Source organism: Aspergillus multicolor, assembly GCF_047715735.1.
Source record: "Aspergillus multicolor strain CBS 133.54 unplaced genomic scaffold BDW74scaffold_3, whole genome shotgun sequence".
Classification (NCBI taxonomy): Eukaryota; Fungi; Ascomycota; class Eurotiomycetes; order Eurotiales; family Aspergillaceae; genus Aspergillus; species Aspergillus multicolor.
The window spans coordinates 1,898,645-1,921,451 of NW_027395954.1; the positions used below are offsets into that span (position 1 = coordinate 1,898,645).

General features: G+C 51.3%; 6 protein-coding genes across 6 annotated transcripts; 1 reads left to right on the forward strand and 5 right to left on the reverse strand.

Annotated features, from left to right (window-relative positions):
- The first annotated feature begins 44 nt into the window (after positions 1-44).
- BDW74DRAFT_146558 (ribosome biogenesis GTPase LSG1) lies at positions 45-2,272 on the forward strand. Its single transcript, XM_073723377.1, has one exon. It carries the CDS (start codon positions 81-83, stop codon positions 2,016-2,018), a length of 1,938 nt encoding a protein of 645 aa, XP_073588161.1. The 5' UTR covers positions 45-80; the 3' UTR covers positions 2,019-2,272.
- A 42-nt stretch (positions 2,273-2,314) lies between these two features.
- On the reverse strand, positions 2,315-7,795 carry BDW74DRAFT_165892 (uncharacterized protein; the record flags this gene model as incomplete). The annotated part of the gene is made up of 6 exons (XM_073726474.1): positions 2,315-3,124; positions 3,188-3,400; positions 3,475-3,720; positions 4,579-4,672; positions 4,752-4,918; positions 5,327-7,795. The coding sequence occupies 6 exons, from the start codon at positions 7,793-7,795 to the stop codon at positions 2,315-2,317; spliced, it is 3,999 nt and encodes a 1,332-aa protein (XP_073588162.1).
- A 1,258-nt stretch (positions 7,796-9,053) lies between these two features.
- On the reverse strand, positions 9,054-11,003 carry BDW74DRAFT_165893 (putative serine/threonine protein kinase; the record flags this gene model as incomplete). Its single annotated transcript, XM_073726475.1, has 1 exon — positions 9,054-11,003. One exon carries the CDS (start codon positions 11,001-11,003, stop codon positions 9,054-9,056), a length of 1,950 nt encoding a protein of 649 aa, XP_073588163.1.
- Positions 11,004-12,901: 1,898 nt separating this feature from the next.
- On the reverse strand, positions 12,902-13,805 carry BDW74DRAFT_81041 (uncharacterized protein). The gene has a single exon (XM_073733803.1). It carries the CDS (start codon positions 13,664-13,666, stop codon positions 13,139-13,141), a length of 528 nt encoding a protein of 175 aa, XP_073588164.1. The 5' UTR covers positions 13,667-13,805; the 3' UTR covers positions 12,902-13,138.
- A 2,133-nt stretch (positions 13,806-15,938) lies between these two features.
- Positions 15,939-19,228, reverse strand: BDW74DRAFT_81047 (vacuolar protein sorting protein DigA). Its single transcript, XM_073733804.1, has 3 exons — positions 18,942-19,228; positions 16,291-18,886; positions 15,939-16,229 (listed from the first exon to the last, which is right to left on the reverse strand). The coding sequence occupies exons 1-3, from the start codon at positions 19,150-19,152 to the stop codon at positions 16,145-16,147; spliced, it is 2,892 nt and encodes a 963-aa protein (XP_073588165.1). The 5' UTR covers positions 19,153-19,228; the 3' UTR covers positions 15,939-16,144.
- Positions 19,229-19,531: 303 nt separating this feature from the next.
- BDW74DRAFT_81091 (ubiquitin C-terminal hydrolase family protein) lies at positions 19,532-22,743 on the reverse strand. The gene is made up of 5 exons (XM_073733806.1): positions 22,106-22,743; positions 21,963-22,046; positions 21,512-21,880; positions 20,842-21,445; positions 19,532-20,786 (listed from the first exon to the last, which is right to left on the reverse strand). The coding sequence occupies exons 1-5, from the start codon at positions 22,175-22,177 to the stop codon at positions 19,663-19,665; spliced, it is 2,253 nt and encodes a 750-aa protein (XP_073588166.1). The 5' UTR covers positions 22,178-22,743; the 3' UTR covers positions 19,532-19,662.
- Between the last annotated feature and the right edge of the window lie 64 nt (positions 22,744-22,807).

A 22,807-nucleotide genomic window follows, 5' to 3' on the forward strand; every position in this document is an offset into this window, starting at 1 on the left:
TTTGCCATACCAAAATTCTATTAGAAATCCAACTTCTTCAACAACTTCACCTCCCACAGCCATCATTAATATTGCTCAAGATGGTGTTGGCAAAATCTAAAAACTCCGTGGGGCTCGGCCAGAGCCTCATGAATGATCGTTTTGGCAAGGGGAAAGCCTCTAACATGAAGAAATCGTCGCATAATGCTGGAATTGCACGCAAAGATATGAATGGCGAAACTTACATCACAAACGAGGCCAAGGAGGCTTCATGGGTCAAGATGCGCAGTATTACAGAGCAAGCGGCGTTGGACGAGTTCCTGACCACTGCTGAGCTTGCTGGCACCGATTTCACAGCTGAGAAAATGAACAATGTTCAGATTATCCATACCGACCAAAAGAATCCTTACTTGCTCTCGGCTGCGGAAGAGAAATCAGCGCTGCGCAAGCACAAGAAGAATAAAGACCGTCTTACGGTTCCGCGTCGTCCGGCGTGGAATGCGACAACTACTCGGAACGAACTTGATGCCATGGAGCGTGAGAGTTTCATGGACTGGCGACGGGGATTGGCGGAACTGCAGGAGAGTAATGACTTGTTAATGACACCCTTCGAGCGAAACCTTGAAGTTTGGCGTCAGTTGTGGCGAGTCATTGAACGGTCCGATATTGTTGTGCAGATTGTCGATGCCCGAAACCCATTACTCTTCCGCTCCGAGGACCTTGAAATTTATGTGAAGGAGCTCGACCCGAAGAAACGGAACTTACTGCTCGTCAACAAGGCCGATATGTTGACTGAGAAGCAGCGCGAGGTCTGGGCCGATTACTTTGAGCGCCAGAAGATTGAATACCGTTTCTTCTCCGCACAGATGGCCAAGGAGGCTAACGAGGCCCGTGAGAATGAAAGCGAGGAGGATGCCGAGTCGCTAGCCGAGGATACTGAAGGTCTGAATATCGAGGATTCGGGCGAGAAAGAAGCGGATGGCGGCGTTGATATCTCCGGCAGCCCGGCAATCCCATCCCCCAAGCGCACCAATATTCTAGATGTGGACGAGCTTGAAGAGCTTTTCCTGTCAAACGCGCCCGATGCCGCAGAAGACGACGAAGTCCAGGAGGATGGTACGCCCAAGCCTAAGAAGACAGTCATTGGTCTGGTCGGATACCCCAACGTCGGTAAATCGAGCACAATCAACGCCCTCCTCGGCGCCAAAAAGGTCTCCGTCTCCTCTACCCCCGGTAAAACCAAGCATTTCCAAACCTTGTATCTCTCTCCCGAGATCATGCTCTGCGATTGTCCCGGTCTCGTCTTTCCCAACTTCGCTTCCACAAAGGCCGAGCTTGTTGTCAATGGCGTTCTTCCCATAGATCAGCAACGTGAGTTCACTGGTCCCGCCGGTCTCGTTGCTCAGCGCATCCCCAAACATTTCCTTGAGGACGTTTATGGTGTAACGATCCGCACTCGCCCCATTGAGGAAGGCGGCACAGGTGAACCAACTGCCCACGATGTTCTCCGTGCCTACGCCCGCGCTCGCGGTTTCGCTACAACTGGACAGGGTAATCCCGACGAGTCCCGCGCAGCTCGCTACGTTCTAAAGGATTACGTCAATGGCAAGCTCCTGTTCTGCCACCCCCCACCCGCCAACGAAGCTGAGGGCGAAGAACCCATTGACCCCGTCGAGTTCAACAAAGACCTCTACGACTGGGCCCATCTCCCGCCCCGCCGCCAGGCAATGCTTGCAGCCGCCCAGCTCTCCTCCAAAACACCTGTGCAAGGCCTCAAGTCGCAAACAGTTGACAAGGGTTTCTTTGGTCCCGGCTCATCATCCTCCGGTGGACGCTTGACCATGCCCTTCAACTCCAAGTACACAGAGCAGGGCCAGCAGATGCGGAAGCCGCTCACTGGGCGCAAGGAGCGGGTAATGGTTGCATTGGAGCGGGGCGTCGATGTCTCTGAGGTGCGGGGCTCGTCGAAGAAGCACTTCAAGGTCAAGCACAAGAACCAGAAGAAGGGGATGAAGACGGCGGCGGATGATGACTACTGATTGATTGAGCTCGCTGGCGAGTGATGATGGCATAAAAAGCATTTCACTCAATTTTTTTTATTCTTTTGGTTTTCCGGTTATGATGATGACGGGTTTAGATGGCGTCTGGTTATACCTGATTATCTCTTTGAACGAACTTATCTGCTGTACCTATCTACATATTGCCTTACGATCGACCACTCGTGGCCACTCAATGGTACATACGAATTGTGCATGATCAACCTAAACTCTTCTTGATTCGTTGGTATATATGAACAAAACGTCGTTATATAGGGTTATTATCCGAAACCTCAAACCTAAAGCAGACTCTTCGTCTTACCAAACCCATTCGCAGTCAGAATCGTATCACTCTGTTCCTTCTGCCAAGTAACCCTCTTGACAACTTCCTCCCGTCTCGACTTATTCTCCCTCTTCCCAAGCTGCTGCAGATGCACCTCATCAGGTCCATCCGCAATTCTCAACGTCCGAACCATCGCCCACATATAAGCGAGCGGCGTATCCTGGCACACACCCGCAGCCCCATAAGCCTGCACGGCACGATCGATTACCGTTAACGCAGCCTGCGGCACCAGCACCTTCGCCTGTGCAATCTCCTTGAGCGCAAACTTCGCATCGCCCTGGTCGATCTTGATCGCCGCATTCAGCACAATCAGGCGCGCGGCGTCGACCTCAATGCGGGACTTTGCGAGCCATTCGAGGATCACGCCGTGCGAGGAGAGAGGCTGGCCAAAGGGCTTCTTGCGGTCGTCGTTGATGCGCGCGATGAGCCAGTCAATTGCGCGCTCGGCGGCGCCGATGGTTCGCATGGCGTGGTGAATCCGGCCGGGTCCCAGGCGGCCCTGGATGATCTCGAAGCCGCGGCCTTCGCCGAGGACCATGGCTGATAGGGGGACGCGCACGTTCTTGAAGGTGATGTGGCCGTGGCCGTGCGGGGCATCGTCGTAGCCGTAGACGCTGAGCATACGGTGAATGGTGATCCCCGGAGTGGAAGCGGGGACTAAAAGGACGGACTGCTGCTTGTAGGTGTCTGGGTTGCGGGCGTCGGTCTTGCCCATTACGAGGTAGATCTGGCAGCGGGGGTCGCCGGCGCCGGAGGACCACCATTTCTTTGAAAGTAGTATGTCAGACATGCTATGTTTATGTACATAAGATGTAAGGACATGGCTTACCGAGCCGTTGAGGACGTACTCATTCCCCTCACGCCGGATATCGAGCTGGATATTTGTCGCATCGCTAGAAGCAATATCTGGCTCCGTCATGAGGAACGCAGACCGGATCTTGCCCTCAAGCAGCGGCGTCAACCAGCGCGCCTTTTGTTCCTCATTACCATACTTGGCAATAACCTCCATGTTACCCGTATCTGGCGCGGCATTGTTCGTGGCCTATGATGAGGCACGTTAGCTACTGGAGGATCATCGAGTCTCTAGCAGACCAAATGCGGGGAACAGAGTCTCACCTCACTCGCAACCTTACTCTTCCCTAGATACTCCGCCATAAGCCCGTATTCGAGGTTGCTGAACCCTGCGCCCTGCTTGAAGTGGCTCTTGGGCAGGAACATGTTCCACAGGCCAATCTTCTGGGCTTTGATCTTGAGCTCCTCCATGATGGCGGGGTTGGTCTTCCATCGTTGCTCGCCGGTACCGAGCTGCGCGGAAAACAGGGCTTCGGCGGGGATGCATTCTTTCTCAACAAATTCCTCAACCTGAACTCGTTGGTTAGACTTTGGGCTACTCAAACTTCGGGGCGAAGACTGGGGAAGAAGTGTGGGGAAGGTACCAGGTCCAGGGTCTTCTTGGCTCGGTCGCTGACGAAGGGCTGGGCGATTGGGGGGATCCGAGTTGAAGCAGACATGTTGATGAGTTGGTAATTGATAAGGAATACTTAAAGAGCGAGAAGGGGGGAAAGAGAGAGGAACAAGACGATAAAAAGCAACGAAGCCGAGCTGCGGATGCAAAGCAAGTTGCGGAGAAGCCGAGGTCCAGTTCGGCTGCGTCAGCGAATCCCCATCTTTGTTGTTCTGCTCTACGCTGCATAGGGTGAGCCAGTGAATAGATTATGCCACAAAAAGTAGCCAATGGCCATCCCTGATCAAGTCGTTTTCATTGCAAGCATCATCAAAAACATAACAGAGTATCGGCCAAAATCCCGATATCCAGTCGCGAGCCATTAGAATTCATAAAACCCAACCAAGCCATCCAGATCCCAAATCTTGGAAGTAAAAAAAAGAACAATCCCAATTATCAATCCATCCGACCATCCCAGAAGTCGTAATATTACAAGACAAGACAAGAATGACCGAAAATCAACTCCCGCGACCTGCGCCAGCCAGACATGTAAACATCAAGAAGAGTAAAGCCGAGGCGAGTTAAATTAAACACTCTTCTCGGTATTCTCTGCGGCGGCGGCAGATGATTGTTGTTCGAAGTTCTTCTTGCCCAGCTTGGCGAACAGCGATTGGGGCTTTCCGGCGCTGTAGACGTGAGATGTTAGCACTTTGCCTGGAACTTCGGAGAACGAAGACAAAAAAGCATAGGAAGAATTGTAGTGGTGAAGTCTTGACATACTTCTTGAAGCGCTTGCCCTTAAGGTCGCTCAATTTCTTCGAGCAGGGGCTCATGATGTCGTCGGATGGAGAGACGTAGCTTGCTTGTTGGCTGCGTCAAATTAGCGACCGATCCTCATTCAGGAACAAGATGCTCAGGTTTCGCTACTGCTGAGCAATAGAAAACATACCTGTCTTGGTTCTCGATCTTGCCCTGGAGTTTCTGGCGGTGCTGGTCCATCGGATCCATTGTTGATGCAGCCTTCAGGTCCTGCTCGTTGGAGAGAGCGAGGTGGGTGTTGGGCGAGCGGGCAGCCAGAGGGGTAGAGTTCATTTTGCGTGACAGTTTGAGAGTTTCCTTGAGATGTAAAAAGGATAGATGGGGTATTGAGGTCAATGATAGAGAGAGTGGTGTTGAAGAGGGATTGCGCTGACAAGAAAAACCGAGAAAAGCCCACATTGATTGTTGTCATGGCAACCGCACAACTGCACGAACCCGACGCCAATGAATGCCAATGACGGGCACCGATGGTTTCATTATGACATTTACCGGCGATCTGCGCATGTTTCAGGGTTTCAGTCATTCCGTCATGATCTCATTATACTTGGGCCGTTGTCTAGGCCCAATTACTAGTTACTATGGTTTGTATAGAGGTGTTATAATCCATCCACAGCCTCAATCCCCCAGCGGGCCTTCTTCCCCAAGTTCTTCAGAATCAGAACATTCCGAGCCAGATTCCAAATCCTCAAGCCCTTCCTCGTCCACTCCTTCATTCTCTCCATTCAAGTCGGGTGGGCTGCTGTTCGATCTTATCAACGGGGGTGCCGCATCCGGTGAGGATTGGGTTTGCTCCGGTGACGATGTAATATCTCGTTCTTCATGTCCGAGTCTCGAGTCGTCTGAAGTTGGAGTTGGGGGCGCATACATCGTTGGACTGAGCGACCCGTCCTGCGAGTCTTGTGATCTCTGTCGTCGATGACCGGGGGTGGTTCGGTAGGATGATGTCGGTCGCGTTGAACCTGGGCTACCTGGTGGTGACCCAAAGCCAAACATGGGAGAGGAAGGTCGTAGACTGTACGAGCGCGAGACCATGTTCTGTACGCTAGGGAAATCGATGTAGCCACCAGCCGCGCCGCGGGTGAAGAGCACGAGGCCAAAGCAGAGAAGCACAACGATACTTTGGATCACCGCTACTCGCTTCTGAAACACTATCTCGTCTGCGAGGACACCTAGCTGAGCGCTCAGGGAGTATATTTCCTGGTGATACTGGATTCTTTGGTGCTCGAACTCCAACGCCACACTTCTCCACGCCTGGTCGTACTGCTCACGGAACTGCTTCAGTTCACTAACCACAGTCCCATTCAAATTCTCTAGGAACGTGGATGTTTTCGATAGTTGTCGCTTTTCGACCTTATTGAACGCGTCTCGTAGGATCCGTGACTGCTCTTCGATATACTGAAGAGACAAACTTGAGTTTGTCTCGAGCATTTGTAGGCGTTTATTGACCGACTTGAAAAAGGACTCTTGGGTGGTTGGGTTTGCCGATGGCGGTTGCGTTGCAGTCGCTCGAATTGATTCAGCGCTCTGCTCCTCTTTCGAAGCACCAGTAGGCCGGGTGTCTTGGTGGGAAGTGGCGTTCTGAGGAATTATTTCCAGCGGATCCATAGCAGGCACAGTATCGGCGCCAGAAGGAGTGTTCGTTCCGTGAGAGCTCGAAATCTTGTTCTCCCCAGCCTCGGACGAAGCGGCGTTGGCGGCGTCGCCTGACGACGGAGTAATTGGCCCTGGCGAGGCTTGACCAGATGTTGAAACCATATTTCCGTTATATGTGGGCGACTCTTTCGGGGCATCCTGAGTCCCGCACTTGTGTTGTTCTGTAGACCTCATTAATGCCAGCTCTACTGTCGTCACTGAATTCGGGCAGGTTTCGAAAGGGCGCATCTCAGCGTTGCCGATATGGAAACTGGGCGCCTCCGGCGGCGGTACTTCAAACTTGGTGGTATCTTCTGCGGTGGTTGCTGCCTCTGGAGCTGGTTCTGCTACTTCACCAGCTACTTCTTCCTCGGCCCTACTCGCCTCTCCGTCATGCTTATACTCTTCCAACATTGTCGTCCCGTGAACACGGATCAGACTCAGCGGACAATAGAACTCATGTCCATAGTGCGTTAAGAATTCGATCCGTAAGTATCGGGCCCAAATAAGCGGGTTCTCAACCGCAAAGGCCTGAATTTCGCGAGTATTCCTCGCTTCGTAGATACCAAGCTCTTTCCACTGATCTGGTTTTGCAGGATAACGGTCCGCGACACTGACTCGGAATGTATGAAAGATCGAGCTGAAGAACTCGTAGTTGGCGAGAACAACAGTGTCCACTAGGATATCATCGCACAATTCAAGAATCAGAAACTTATTCTCAGCGCGGCATTCGTTGAGCATGTAGCTGTCTTTATTCTCGATCAAAACAGATGACGATCCCTTCGCCTGGGGGTTTGTCTTAAGTACTGTCGCGGCACAGTCAAAAGATGCATAGTTGAACCGCTCCTTACATGTTGTGCCGGCGTCCTTTGAGCGCTCACCACCCGCATGAGGAGCACTCTGCCCAGGCGCCTCGACGACAACATCACTATCCGCCCCTGGGACTCCCTGCGCCGCGTCTCCACTGGAATGAGCCTGAGCTCCCCATGCAGTCGCAGTCTTGGGAGCCTCCGGCGCATCGGTCCCAAAGCCACCAAAGTCAAGTTCGATCTCCGCATCATCCCCAAGAGCGTCGAGCGCATTGTTTATCCCCGTGGGCCGTCGGCGCTCCTTCTCTACGGCCCCGGCCCGCCGGTTGCCGCCGATATTCTCCGGCGACTGCCCTGCCTTAGCAAGATTCTGTTTTTTCCAATCTTCAAACGAGAGAAAGTTCGCGTTGTCGAGCGGCGAGTCTGTGTCAAGTTCCTGGTCCGCTGGCGGTGGCGATGACGCTGAAGCGGCTTCAACCGAGACCGAAATCGAAATGGAACTTGTCTCGCTGGTGACCTTGTGCGTACTTTGAGCTGTAGGCGTCGGCGTCGGTTCAGTAATCGCTCTTCGATCCCATCGGGTTTCGACACAGGTGGGCCATTCCAGAGGGGCTTCGGCTTCCCTCCAGTCCCTTGCGAGGCATACTGGTTGTTTTTGCGAATCACCACCGGTTTCTTGGATCCAGGTCAACACACAGATAGCGGTTGTTATCCACCGGGGTGCCAGCATCATTAGGACGAAACTCAGTTCAAGCAGAACACATTGCGCAAGGGTCCTCGGTGGGAATGAAGAAGTAACTATCCTTTACCGACAGAATAGAGAAGTGGGACTGAGTGGCAGGCTCTTATCAGCTTCTGTGGGGTTGACTACCTTTGTTTCGTAACTGTCAGGTCTCGGCCGGGGTCTTTGCCAGGTGTCGTCTAGCAAGCTGAGGCCTTATAGAATGAGTTCGAAGAAGATAATTCAGGGTTGTCTAGGAAATCGCATAATATACAGTACTAGCAATATAATACAGCAAAGAGAGTGATCGATGATACGCGAAATGGAAAGCAGCATCTGGGGGACTTTTGAGCAGTGCTTCGATTGCGATAAACTCAAAAAGAGGCTTCACCGCTTGGCGCTCGGTTCTCAGTGCCAGCGAGGCATGCAAAGACTACCCCATAGGAAAAGATTTGTCGGACAAATTACTCCGCATCTAATGCCAGGCTGATGAACAACCCGTGGATGGACGCATTGAGATTAGAAACATTTACAGGCTCCTTAAGACTTCGCTTCGTGGAGTAGGTGGTACTAGCATAGGCGGGTATGACGCTATGCTCCGGAGCATGGTGAATCAAATACTAGGATGATAAGGAACTTTTAAAGTTACTTTTAAAAAGACCAAGTGTACGAGAATCACTTTTGGATTATGAATATCCTCTTTGGCTACCCATCCAACTGTTGTAGAACTAGAATACACTGAAACCAGTCCAATGCCAGACCAGGACTACATACATCCTGCTGGGTAGAATCAATAGCATCCGCTTTTCCCGTAGCTTTTCTTTCTGAGTTGAGTTGATGATTGCGCGACTCTGTCCCCGTCTTGAGTCATCTGCCAGCCCGTGATGCTGAAACCGTCTTGAGAAGAACATGCGTGAAGTAAAATAGGCCCGGTTCGACGGCCTCGGAGAATAAGAAAATGGTGTCAATCTCAAAAACCGCCGCCTCCCAATACCACTTTTGGATGTTTCGCGCCACAATATTATACAGGACTGCAAGGCAAACAAGCGCTGAACTGTAGCACAAAGGTATGGTCTATGAGAGAGAAAAGAAAAGAGATGTGAGATAAGAGGTGAAGAACACCAAGTTTTCTGTGCAAAGAGTATGAGTAGTAAAAATGGGAGCTATCGAATGTGAGATAAAAGTGATGTTGTTCTTCGAGCGCATGGAACAGTGACAGTATGACACGAGGCTGGAAACAGAAGAGACAAGATAAGCGACAATCTGTCGCTTACAAATGGAGGTCGTGCCAACCTCCCACAAGATCGAGATCTTCGTCGATGCTGCCATGATAGTCGAGCTTAGTAATGTTGACAGGCTTCGTAGTCTCCAAGAAATCCCGGCGCCACGCTTTAGTGAAGAATTGGCGACGGCGGCGATCTGGGGAAACAAGGCTTTCCTTCTTAGCCCAGTTGCCATAATCGAATCCAGAAGAACCCAGGCCCCAATCCTTTCGCCAGGCCATGTTGTTCGGGAAATGTTTGGACTCGAAGGAATGTTCCGACGGTTTGAAGTTTCGTCTCTTATCGCCCAAAGCAGCCCACTTGTCGAGACTGGATTTCTTCGGAGAAGACTTGGAAAACGAGGAGACAGCCTTAGGAACAGCAGCGACAAGCTCAGTATGCACCGGCTTGTCCAACGGCTCGATATGTTTAGACATGGTCGAACCCGGAAGCTGAGAGCTAGAAACAGGAATCAAATTGGCATGTGTGTCTCGCAAGCATGTCGTCTCGGAACTGTCTGTGTCGTCCGCAGTACTCTCATGGCTCCAGCTACGGGAGTTCTGTTCGCGTCGTTGGTTCAAAGCGGTATCTTCGCCTTCAGACTCTTCCTCTTCCCAGAGGTCACTCCAGCTTTTGGATATTTGCTCGGTGCTCTTGTTCTTCCGCCCAAACACCATCGACAGAGACGGTGTAGGCTTGGCTGCCTGACTAGGCAGAGACCCGGTAATAGGTACGGGATCTGAAGGAGGGGGTAAACGAGGAGCGCATTTGGTGAGCATCGGCAAGGCGGTCGATCGATAGGAGTCCCCAAAGGCAGATTCCAGAACCGAAGCCATCGATGGTGTGTTATGAACAGAGAACCACGAAGTACCCGCGGTTTCCGAAGGCGGGAACAGGTCTTCCGAATAGCTCTCGGTGTCGGGAATGGCAGAAAGCTGCCGAATGGCCTGTGGTGGGCTGGACTGAAGCGCCTTCGCCCAAGGGAATGAGTCACCCTGGTTGATCTGAGGGCTTTGGATGGATGGCGTGCGGAGAGGCTCCCGGTTGGCACTTGCAGGCACCACCTCACGCTCATCAGTGCAGAACTCGTCCAGGGCTTCATCATCCGTCGTGAATGATACAGCGCGAATAATCGCATCCCGGAGACCGGGGAGAGACCGCTTCTCAGGGTCAACAGCCATGCTGATCCTTAGAATCTCAAAGGTGTCCTGAGACATGTTGGGGAAGATATCGAAGAGAGATTGTCGATCCCTCACATAATCGGCAAACAAAATGTCAGATTCGGTGGGCGTAGCAAATGGGTTCCGAGCAAAGAGAACATTCAGTAGGCAGATACCAATGGCCCATATGTCCGCTTTCGCGGGCGAGTATCCGGTATTGGCCGGATCGTATTGTTCAGGGGCCATGTAGCGGTCACTTCCAACACATGATTCATAACACCAAACTTCCCGCGTTGCAAGACCCAAATCGCCGAGCTTCATGGAGCCATCCTGCGTGAGGAAGATGTTCTCTGGCTTGATGTCGCGGTGGTACAGGCCGTTGGCGTGCATGAATTCCACGGCGCTCACCAGTTGCAGCATGAATTCGCGAACATGCTCCGTCTCGAGTGGACCACGGTTGAGTCGAATGGCCTCGTAGAGATCACCATTCGCACAGTATTCCAGCACAAGATAAAGATGCGTTGCTGTTTCGAAATGGTGGACGAGATTGACGATGTTGGGGTGGTATGCAAGGCGTTGGTGACAGTCAAGCTCTTCGAACCGGCCATCGGTGGATGATGGGTTCCATGACTCATTCGACGACGACTTCATCATGCATTTGATCGCAACATCGTTGCCGGTCTTGATGTCGGTTGCGAGGAAGACCATACCGAAAGACCCATGGTTGAGAGGGGCCACCGTTCGGAAGCGGCCATTCAACAGCTGGCCTGGGATAAAACTGTTCTTCAGAGACTCCATGGCTGGCAATTAATCAGACAAGACGGTAATCTTCCAGAGATATAACTGTCGTAGTCCGAGAATAGAAAGAGGAATTCGACGGTGATGATAACAGAGCCCAGAAATGAGACAGAAGCTCTATAAGCGCGCTGGGATGAAGCCAAAAGAAATGCTGGAGAGGATAACGAAAAAGAAAACAACGGATTTGTGATATCAAAGTTTCATATAAGAGGCGAGAGTGAGGAATATTCAATGGACAAGAAAAGAAATCGAAGATGGCAGGGCAGCGCGAGGCGCAAGTCGAGAGTACCCAAGTGGGCTAGCGAAGCAAGGAAATAGTAGAGACCGTTATACTTTCATTTGTATATCGTCCGATGTCGAAAGTGGAAGTCGATATAATGATAAGTCGAGTGGACGAAGGAATGTCTGTCACGAAGGACGGCCGTGGTCAGAAGCACGGATTTGTTGGGATGGAAACAAGAAACGCTGCGTGATATCGTAACCGCAATATGGGTTGTATAAAAAAGGCAAAAACAAAAGACGACTCGTTATAAATGGCCTTCGAACTCCGGGTTCAAGGTTGTGATTGATCGTGACTCAGACAGAAGCAGCTGGACGCCAAACAGTCATAGGCCAGGTCGAGAACAACAGTCCACTATTCGGATGAGTAGAATGTGCAAATTGAGACCGTGGTCGACTGTAGAAGGTCTTCGAAGCCTAGTTCGGCGAGGTCCAAGACCAACTACCGGTCCGGGTCGCGGACAAGATCGAATTGACAGCTCAGCAAGCTCCTGAATAATCACAACAATCCCAAGTTGTTCTGCAGGTTCGTGAAACGTATAGCGGCCTTGGATGGATGTTGACAACAGATTGTGGTCCCAGAGCACGTCCGAGATGGTGGACCTGAATGAGTCACGGAAGGCGCTCGAAGACTTGGGTAAACAGGACACGTTCCGGCGGCAATGGAAAGCTAGGTAGGAGGAGAAACCAGCAGTAGACACGATTTATAGAACAGAAGAAAATCTGATCTAAATCTCGGCGTTGGCAGTACTATGGCTCTGCGTCGATGTGGTAGTTTGATTGAGGGCGAGAGATAGGAAGTCGGGAGGTAGAAGGCGAGGCGAGGCGGATGTGAGGAAGGAACAGGGCGGGTAAGAGATGGTATAGAAGAGGAAAGAAGTCGGTGAAGGTAAGGATGATGAAAGAAGAGAAAGCGGGATGGAGGATGAGGATGGTGAGGAAGAACTGAGGAGGAAGCGTTCGGAAGTTGTAGGTTAGGTTAGGTTGCAGGGGAGGTGAGGGCGATAGGGAGACGGAGGTGACGGATGCCAGATGGATAAGGAGCTCCACGTACTCGGCTGGGGTGATAAGTGGATGAGCTGAGGGGGGCGAGGGACCAGAAGAAGCAGAAAGAAGAACGGCGGCGCTGCAGGTGCTCACGTTGAGTTGGAGCCCGTACCGTTATTTACAGCCTCACTCCAAGCCGCGACGACCCCAGCCGTAAATACGGTAAGCCTATTACGTAGACTAGGCCGCTCCACCTATGCGCTTATTTTGACTGGCTGTAGATAGCGCGCTAACACTGCATTGGGCACAGCCCCACACCCCTGAGCCTTGAGATGCTGTTGTATGGAAGGCGGAAGAATTCACCATCATCATCATCAGACACGGTTGCTGGTTCATCGCATTTTCATGGCCCGTGGACCGTGGTTGATTTCTTCAGACTGTGGTTCAGGGAGAGATAGACTACTGATGATTTGCCGCGTGCTTTGTAGTTAGAATGACGAGTAATTCCCAACCCGGATGCAAGTATGTTTCAGAGCATTGCAGTCATGACGACTGTTTCTCCTGAATTCGTGATCGACCCATAAGGGCGATCCGAAAGGGACAGATGCGGAGAAGGTTGTCAATTGTGAGCAAGACAGTTTCAGGCCCGGGTAGCGTTTGACTTTAATTGACAGACAGATAGGAGTAGTTTGCTGAGTAGTTCCTGACTCGATATCTGATACAAAGGCATAAAGAGCATCATCATAATAATAATAATCAAGCAGTCGTTTACTACGCTACCGCAGCACCAGACAGGGATCTCAGCCCATGGCCTGTCCCCAGGATTCGACTAACGTCAAGCTGCTGCAGGTCCAAGCAAGCTCCATCAATCAAGGCCCAACACCTTGTCTCTCTTGATTTCGCGCCTGCTTCTCGGTCCTCCGACTTGCTTGACGAACTCCACCTGGTGAAACCGGATAATGGTCGATACCGCGATCTCGGTGCCTGAGAGGAGCAACCTTGGAATGAATGCCATCACCTCGGCCGATGGCGCATGAGCCGCTAAGCCTCTTTGGGCGTGCAGCACAGGCGCCATCGTGGGTCACGCACTGTGACCAATCAGTGGCTGATGACGCCAGCGAGGGCCGTTCTAATTGCGTCCACGTCTCGAATCGTCTGGGGTGTTCTGGCTCTAGCTCTGGCGCTGGCCATCTCCAGGGTCGCCGTCCATGGGACTCTACTATTGCACAGAATGGATGCTCAGCGGCAACAGCCACCAACTCTCGCGTTACAGGTGATGATGCGACTGCTGACTCGTGCTGCCTCCATGGCGGAGAATTTGAGTCTGGACTCACGGTCCTCGCGCGGCAGGACTGTGGCTGGGCGGGTGTTGAACCGCTGAACGGCGCAGACTGCATTCTGCATTCTCGGGCATACAGAAGTTCTGCGATAGCGGTGAGACCGGATGCCACTGACCGCTCTGTTGTGTGCCCGTAAGGTTCATGCTTGCAGTCATGCAGCCAACTGCGTGTCTGATCTCTGCCGTCTTCCAGTAATGAAAATGTCCTTCTGGGACGCGGGCAGCTTGCAGAATTTTCCTACGGCCTAGTATCAAAGAGGGACAACATCGTGTGATGCCACCTGGCAAAGACACCACACCACTCTATTCACAGACCAGCCTTCCCGGGGAGCCATGCTCAGTAGCTGGTTCGTTGTTGATCTTTGTCTTGACTCGGGATCGTCAGGACGCAAGTCCTTTGGAGTCCTTTGAATGTTGGGAAACGAAGAGTCAGCTGACGGGGAGTGAACTGATAGAGTGCTGACTGGCCGTTTCGGAGAGTAAAAGCTCCGTGGATTCGCGAACTGATCCCCCGGGAGGCAAGAGGACAGACTATCGAACGAACAGAGCACAACATAACAGCGTGGTTATTACCCCGCACGATCATCGCAGGAAGGCTTGGTTGAGACGATATGAAAGATATTCCCCGGATTCCGGCCGCGGCCACATGACGCCTTGTCACTTTGCCCAATTTTTGGGTTTAAAGGATTTGGATTTGCAGTGGATATTGGAACCTTTTTCCACTCCTGGCACTTAGAATCTGAGATGCTGAGATACAGACTTCAGTAGTGGGTTCGAGTATTGAAATTGGTTCTTCCCCAGACGTCCCAAACCCGACCAATCCGAGGAATGTAGGATGGCATTGGAATGGAAATGCACTGAGGAGCAGTTCAATCATCAGGTCACATTGCGATCATCGAAAATCCCGCACAACTCATGCCCCTCGTCTTTCTTTCCCTTACGGAACAGAGTATGGGGTGCAGCCGGCTGGCTGCTCTGTACTCCGAATGTTGAAATCTCCTGACTGACTACTATGGAGCGCGGAGGACAAGCTGCAATGCAAAGGCCCGTTTCCAGCTCCATCGCGGCCGGTCCATGCAGTCAGCCCGCTCTTCTCCCAAGCGACAAGTGGCAAGTGAGTCAATGGTATTGTTGTGGACTGGGGGGAATTTGCCACCAGCCACCTCACTGCTCGGGCAACGAGCTGCCAGCCTGCCAGGGCGCCTTAGCAACTTGTCCTATGCTCTCTACACCTTCGTAAACGACTAATAATAATAATATAAGCCTGTCTGGTCAGCCGGGTTAAGGACCATACTCAACGAACATGGTTATTAGAACAGGTGGGCCTGGACTATATGCAAGCCAGCCGTAGATTCTCCGCAAAGGCTTGTTGACTTGACAACAGCAAGGGTCCTTCTTCCTTCTTGCTCATCCTTATCGATTGTTATCGCTATCAAACACATGGACCCCTCCCCTCGGCTGAAATCACGATGAACGCATTTGCTATCCCTTCGCCAGTCCATCCTTCAATGATATCGATAGTCTGTTATCTAGAATGTCCAGCGCCTGTAAACAACCGGAAAGGGAAATCTTCAAGGGCCTCCAGCCGGCTTCCGAAATTCCCAGTTCACAAATACAGTTGGTGCTACTACTCAGCGCCTAGAAAGTACCATACTACGTAGAGGCATTTACTGCGAACTCGCCACGCCTAGTTTACCCCCTCCGGATAGAGAATGTAGCAACCGGACTGCATCACAACAAACATCTGACCGGCGTATCGCCATCGCCATCGCCGGCCCAGTTCTCCTCCGTACTTCCGCATCCGACCGAACAGCCGTACACAAATGAGGTGACATGACACAACCCCCACCCAGGTCGTCGTCAGCATCACACCATCCCTACCTACCCTCTTACCCGCTGAGTGGACAGTAGCTTAGGGAAAACTTTCCCTGGGACTTTGTTGATTGGAGAGCTCGCGATTCTGCAGGGAAGACCTTTACTCCTACGCTGACGGTGCACGGATTCCAGACCCGGAGTAATGTTCATTGTCCAGACTCCAGAGTGCATGCAGACGGAGTATCCCTTGAAGATAGGAGTTAATTGAGCCTGGAATCCCGAAGTATGCGACAGATGACGTTTCAGCATCGGCGTCTACTCGGTAGGGTATGCTCTTTAGACTTAACGAAACAATGTCTTGATTATACAAGGAAAAGTACGTGCCCCGTGCATTGCGCATCCAGGGATGAAGAACAGTGGACTCAGGTGGATGAATAGAGTTAAAATGCAGAATACTCCGGCGGTAGCACAAATCGAAATTCTATCGGTTTCGATTGACTTCCACTTGCAATTGAGTTCTGGTTGGTGGTGTGTAAGAAATATCATTCCTTGGCTATACATATGCGTGCGGAAGGATAGTGGCCGACAAGGATTTGTGCAGGCGAGCAAGGGGGGTATAGGTAGTGACGTTATATATGGACAGTATACACTTTGAGTTCTTAGATGATTCAGCCGCTGGAGGAGTCTTCGTAGTGAACTAGATATGCGGCAGAGGTAACAACTAAAGAGCCCATTCGTCGACGTTGTCGGATGCAGTTATGAATGGCTTATCGATTTGTTTGATTGCGTGATCGCCGCAGAGAATACTAAGTCGCAGTCAAGTTAGCCTACCAGATTACAGATTGTTGGTAGAAAGTCAGCACTTACCAGGCTTCCGCTATTAACCCATCTAGCTCCTTCACAACCTCCTCGCGCCGGGACGCGGTGAGGGCACCTTCGTTCAACTGGGACTGCAAGTCCCGGATGTACTTCTTCTTACCCCCCGCGCCTTCGAGTACCTCACGTCCTAAGCAATCGCTGTGGAATGCGTGCTGGCATGGGAAAACGAAAAACTGCCGGCTGAGCACGGGAAGCGAGCATATCCAGCACTTCTCGCCAGGTTCAACGATCGCGTACCGTGTGTCGAGGCCGGCAATTTCAGAGCGGATCTGGCGGGCCGTCTGCGCTGAGTTGTCCATTTCTTGTCGTAGAGCATCAATGTGCCGAGAGTAGTCTTCTAGGGCACTACAAATCTCATCTTTGAAGTCGTCAATGACCACGAAGTCAGGGAAAAATGGGATGAGATCCTCAATCCGTAGCAGCTCGCATCTACGAAGAAACTCGATGGCGTCTTTGATACCTGTGCCTGGCTGCCGGATTCTCTTCTCGGCGACCAGAAGCCATAGCTTCTTCCGTAGTTTATTGTTTCCCTCTGGGCGATCTGAGATGATGGCCGCTAGCTCAATGTCATCATGTTGCAGAGCCAGCTCCACGGCCTGGAGGTACTGTCCCATGGCGCTGTAAATATGGATACATGACTGGAAACGCTGATGTTGGATACAAAGGCGAAGTGCGGCGTCGTCATCGTACGGAGGAGGGGATGACGGCTGCGACTGGAGATACGTAAGAAGTCCAGCCTCGGAGGAAGAGTGGCTTGAAGCGTGAATTGCTATGAGTGTGTTGTGCACCGCCGCCGTGGGTCTGGGGTGGTTGACGATGATGAAGTTGAGGTACCGTACCGCCTGATTTTGATTCAAAGGCACGCTCACGGTGTTGTTGTAATTGAGTAATGCGGGTATGAGCTTCTCAGGCTCGAGGTTAGTCTGCCGCATCAAAATATCGACTAGCCCAGTCGCCGCGTGGGTCATTAGGACGCTGCTGTGCTTGTAAAACACCTCGGGATCACTCTGCCTCTGCAGGACATTGAGCGCCTCGAGCCAGTTTTCGCGCTGAATCCAGTATGACAAGACGTAGTTGTGATCGTTTATCAATGTAGCGAAAAAGAGCAATTCCTTTTCTCGTCCATGGCTGCTAATTATATCGTAAACAGTCTTCTGATCCAGGTCAGATTTGTACTTTGTCGCGAACTCTTGAAACTCATTCCGAACCGTCATGAGCTCGCCCTCGATGTCTTCGGTGCTTGCTCCTTCAGCCAGTTCTGCCTTTGTAGTGATATTGTCATCAAGAGTATTCAACTTGGTCATGAATACTTCTATGAGCCAACTTGCAACCATGATCCGTTGCATGGATGAGGACTTCTTATACACCGAGAGCTGTGAAAGCAGATACTTACGTAGAGCATCGTACTGACCACGTTTGATAAGTGTCAAGCACACATCTTCAAATGCCTTGCTGCTTTTGCCCCAGACTCCGGCTGCTTCCAGGTAGCGACCTTTGCTGGCAAGGAAATCACCCGACGCGGTAGCAACAGCATCTTTCTGAGAACTTGTGTGTGTGTACTGGAGAGCTTGCTCAAACATCTGTTTCTGTAGAAAGATTTTCCAAACATCTCGGTCTTCATCCTGGACACAAATTTCGAAAATGTCTTGGCCGGTAAATAGCCAGTATGTTCCCTTCATCGTGTCGGTCACAAGACCTAGAGCAGCCTGGCCTGGCTCCAAAACCTCTTGATCAAACACGATCTCATTATTCATGCGATTAACGGCAACAACTCGGCCTTCGACGAGCACTAGTATATGCCATTCGGATAACGTCATGGCGGTTATTGGGTTCTGAATCATCTTCTTGCCTCCTCGCGCGGATTCGGTTGCCGGGAAGACGGACCGCTGAAGCATACTCGCGCTTTCAAAAGGCTGGTGCAGCTTCTCTAAGGAGTATGGGAGCAGGCCATGGTATACACCCTCAGCACTAAGCCATGCAAACTCTTTGTCAGGATGACCTTCGACATGATGAGCATCGGATCCCCACGGTGAGATGGCCAGACTCGACGGCGCGGAGCCAGACGGCCATCCAATCTCGTGGACGACAGGACTCTCTCGCGAAAGAAGGTCGGCGTATATAGAACCCCCGCCCTCTCTACCAGATCTCCCAGTTCGCCCTATGAAACACGACAACTTGCCATGCGTGGCCATCAGTACCCGTCTCTGCTCCGCTTTTGCAGGTACCGTCTCCGCCCAGATTCCCGTCACCGGAGATCCTTCTGGCGTTCTGTATATCGAGCTAGCGTATCTTTCCTCCCGGCGGTAGAACTCGGTAGATGGTTCAATGTACGTTTCCCAAACTTGACCATCGGTCGTTCCCAGTAATATCTCTCGGGTGGACGCTGTCGGAAGAGAGGGGCACCATGCGACGCTTTCGATCAGAAGTCCTTTGAGCCGCGACAATGGCTTCGGCTGTCTTGACTGGGTGTGGAGGTAGTAGTTCTCGCCCAAGGTCGTGGTGATGATCAAATGGGAGGCGGAAGGATCTAAAAACATGCGGCGTATCACGCCTGTTTCCGACGATTTCCTCGGGAGGTCGACATCTATTTCCATCGTAGTCAGTTGTAGTCCAGGATTCATGTTACTGAGGGGTCGCACCATCGATATGCTCGGGGTTGTTAAGGTCGATCCGCAAGATGCGCCCGGTTGACAATGCCAGAATCAACACATTGTCGGCGACTTGCGCGGCCACAAAGTCAGCCGCGAGAGGAAACTGAAGCTGAACATGCTTGATGTCGAACATGGGAAACGAATCCGGTTCGATCAGGTTGCTGTGAGCGGCATACCCGCTGGGCGTCTCCAGCACCATAGTGCGCCAGTGGTATTCAAGCGGAGTATATCATTCCGGATATGTAAGGAAAGCCGGTTTTCAGCAGGGATCGCCCAACGCCGCGAAGGTCAGTGGTGATGATGTTAAAAGGTACCTGGAGCTCCGCTGCGGAGGAGGCCGACTAGCTTCGAGGCCGACTAGCTTCAGGGCCTGAGGCACCCACAAGCATGTGGTACATGAGCTGGTTCAGTGCATGCTGTTATTGTCGACCTTACATACCATACTTGTGGGTCTTGGGGTGATGCATATCAAGATTTCAAACTATTGGTGATGTTCTTTACATGTTTGAGATGCCTAGACATATCACGTACCTTGGTCCATGCTATGAGAAATGCTATGAGAATAGCTGTTCAATTAATATATTTTGGAGCGCCAAACCACTCTGGCTTGTTGATATGTTGTTATAAGTAGTAACCACGAGGCAAATAACTATTAGGTATCTCTATAATGCTACAAGAAGAAGCAAGTAACCCAACGCCCCGGATATGCTTACATTACAAGACACTCGCGCTCGAGTCTGCGCCCTCTCCTTTCCCCAGACTTCTCCTTCCCCTTATCTTTCTGCTTGTCAGAGAACCTCGACCGTCTAGGGCTCTTTTCCCTGATATCTATCTTATTGAATTCAACAGTGAGACCCGGGGCGTCACTCTTAGTCGTCTCCTCATAATCGTCATCGATGGCAAAGGAGTCACTGCCTAGCTTATCCTTGCTCAGGCGGCCCGCAAAACGTGAAAACGTGGCACTGATCCTATTTTCACTGACTTGGCTTCCTGCACGGCTTCCTGGGTTTGACCTTGTGGCCCTGGAGCCCCGTCTAGAGAATGAAAACGAACCTCGGCTGTCGTCCTCATCTTTTGGCACAAGTCTTGGCGACGTAGAAGGAACAGATCGCAACCCTAGACCAGCAAGAGTGTCCCGATGGTTATCAAGAGATTCCTCATTAGGCCCAGCCACGGTGTTTGCGGGATCTGCAATTGTAATCTCAAGGCTAGGGCGGTTGGATCTGTAGCCTGCACTAAGTCGGTTGGCCTGCAACCTGGGCGAAACATTGGCTGCCTCCGGATCCTGGTTCTCAATAGAACCTACAGAAGATGTGGATGTTGCGCCAATTTGAAAATTGGCTGCTTCTGCATCCTCATCAATTGGTAGAATTTGGTAGAAGAGTAGGTATGGCGATTCGGTCTTTAGGGCTTGTTCAATGTCCACCAACGTCACCCTTTCCTTAGCCAGGTCGTCAAACCGCATCCAATACCTCGGGGTATCTGGCGCGGACTGTTCTGAGCCATGAGAACTCGATGGAGGTGCTCCCGCACTGGTGCCTCGAACAATGGCTATGTAGTGCCCAGAATCCACGGAGTTTCCTCTGTGGCAGACTATGGCCTGCAGGGATAGCTTGAAGTTTACACGGATCGGACCATCCTCCATGTTATCATCCTGGATAAAGTGCGGTAATCCGATTTCTGTCGGAATATCGACGAAGGTGTCAAGTCTGATGGCCTTCCCGTTTGGAAGCATGGAGTACCGTTTGAGACAGAGACCTAAGATTGGTCGCTTTGATGAGAAATGGGCCGCGACCTGAGAGTCATTCATTGGAGAATTATCCGTGTACCATGCTGTTGCTATGTTAGCGCCCTTCCCCACAGCATATTTGGTCACGGGAAGGCTCACGGATTAAGCTAAAGAATTGCCAGGCAGGCATCATAACCTCTTTTCTATAAGAGCCATGGCGGTGTTTGGTGGTGTCATCGTCGTTCGAATCGGGGATATACTTCGGTTGGATGATGCTGCTTCTCCGATATCGAGATCTGTCTGGCAAAGGGTTCTCTGTAACCGTTGTGACCGGTGTCATCATGGGCGACAATGCTGTTGGTGAGGAAGAGGTGGGCGTGCTGATTTCTATTGCCTCAACATGCGTGCTAGAGCCCTTGAGAAGCGAGTCCACAGATTTGGTTGACTTGACAGTGTTTTGGCGCTCAAGGTATCGTTTAACCTCAATTCTGTTGTTGAAGTATGCCTCTAGACATTCCTCCAGCGTCACTGCATTCCCGTCGACAGGCTCTGGTATAGCGACTTCCAAAAGTCTCTCATTGACGAATCTGTGGTCATCGTTCACATCTTCCTTTCCTGTATGATATATGTCCATCTTGAGTGTCAGGAGTGGCAACTCCAGTTTCTCCGTAATGAACGTAAATGCCTCAGATGCATCTTGCTGATGAAGATTAGCAGCATCTTCCCATCCACATTCGGCGAGTGCTTCCTGTAAATGTTTTGTCTTTGTAGAGTCCATGCAGTCAGCATTTCTCCTTCAAGAAAGTCCAGCATGCAGGTGTTCACATACAATATCCGTCGTTATAAGCTTTCCTGACCTTAGCATGTTGACCCAGAGTCTCAGAAGCACTGATAGTTTCCCACGAGGCTCATCGCTGAAGTTTTTGTACAGTATTCCTTCAAAGCAGTCAAGCCGAGCAAACATGGCAAAAAGTAGCGCATCCAGATAGCAAGTAACGCCATTACGGTTCTCGGCGCCAAGTAACTTCGTGCTTGGTGAATATCCTTTGATTATTCCTTCGATCGAGTCCTCGACTAGTAGGAGGAGCTCAAAAGCTGCATCCACATCGCCCTGTGTATACTGCAGCGCATAAGTGAGATGTTGTTCGGTCAGTCCGGTGATGCCAAGATGTGAAACTCGTCGCTCTAAGGTCTTGATCTGCTTCCTGTAAGCCAGAGTCCGCGCCGAGACTTGAGGCCCGATGAACAAACCGGGCGACTGGCTATTCAAGAGTGCTCACCTTCTTCTGTTGATCGGCAGAATCGTTGATGCTAGTCTCTGACGTGAAGACACCTCGCAAGACAGGGCGCGGAACATCTGTCGACTTCAGACAGGCGCATCATCAGCATGGAAGCGCATTCCCCATTTGTAATGCCACCATACCTCATTTTTTGCGTGCTTTGAATACCTGTTGTTCCGCTCACGCCTAGTCAGGAATCTGTGTATCCCGCTCATCTTCAAGGAGTTATGAGTTCGATGTTAAACGAGTTGAGGGATATGAGACTGAGAACGGATCGAGCCGACATGGGGAAAGTTGTATGCTGTAGACCTTGAACAGGCCACCAAATTCCGGTTGAATACGTAGCGGAGCTCTCAATCAGTGGTAAATGAGTATATCAGGTGAGGGGTTCTTCTGATAAATTGCGCCGGCGTTGGCAAAGAACTTCCGTATGGTAGGCACCAGCTGAGCTAGCCAGGTGACATCACAGGTTGACAACGAGATGAAGGAGACAGAAGTTGATAAAGAGGATGCAAGGGAAGAAAAAAAGGGTCTATGAGTTTATGATGATAGACATAGATCTGATCGATCAGGGCCCCACTAGAAAGCAATCTGTCAAAAGGAACCTTGCAGGTTCGGAACCTGGACAGAGGGTGTTCACTGCGCTAATAATGCTTCCAACAATAACATGGCGGGGATGCGGAGCACATCCGAAGTGAGTGCCTGAGAGCGAGACTTTAATGCCTAATCTCTCAGGCGTGAATATACCAGGCACACGTGACTACTTCCGAAATCATCTGGCCGAGAAACATTTTCGGAGTCTCTTACGGTCTCGAAGTTCGCAGCAACAACCATAACCTGTCAAT

Bases quoted from the DNA above. Each gene is read 5' to 3' on its own strand.
- BDW74DRAFT_146558 (XM_073723377.1), top strand. From the start codon at position 81: ATGGTGTTGGCAAAATCTAAAAACTCCGTGGGGCTCGGCCAGAGCCTC.
- BDW74DRAFT_81041 (XM_073733803.1), bottom strand. From the start codon at position 13,666: ATGCAGTCTGCGCCGTTCAGCGGTTCAACACCCGCCCAGCCACAGTCC.
- BDW74DRAFT_81047 (XM_073733804.1), bottom strand. From the start codon at position 19,152: ATGGTGCTGGAGACGCCCAGCGGGTATGCCGCTCACAGCAACCTGATC. The intron at 18,887-18,941 runs GTGCGACCCCTC...CGATGGAAATAG, and splicing joins CAACCCCGAGCATATCGATG to ATGTCGACCTCCCGAGGAAA. The intron at 16,230-16,290 runs GTAAGTGCTGAC...ACTGCGACTTAG, and splicing joins GGGTTAATAGCGGAAGCCTG to TATTCTCTGCGGCGATCACG.
- BDW74DRAFT_81091 (XM_073733806.1), bottom strand. From the start codon at position 22,177: ATGAGCGGGATACACAGATTCCTGACTAGGCGTGAGCGGAACAACAGG. The intron at 21,881-21,962 runs GTGAGCACTCTT...TACAGGAAGCAG, and splicing joins CTGCCGATCAACAGAAGAAG to ATCAAGACCTTAGAGCGACG. The intron at 20,787-20,841 runs GTGAGCCTTCCC...ACATAGCAACAG, and splicing joins GCAATTCTTTAGCTTAATCC to CATGGTACACGGATAATTCT.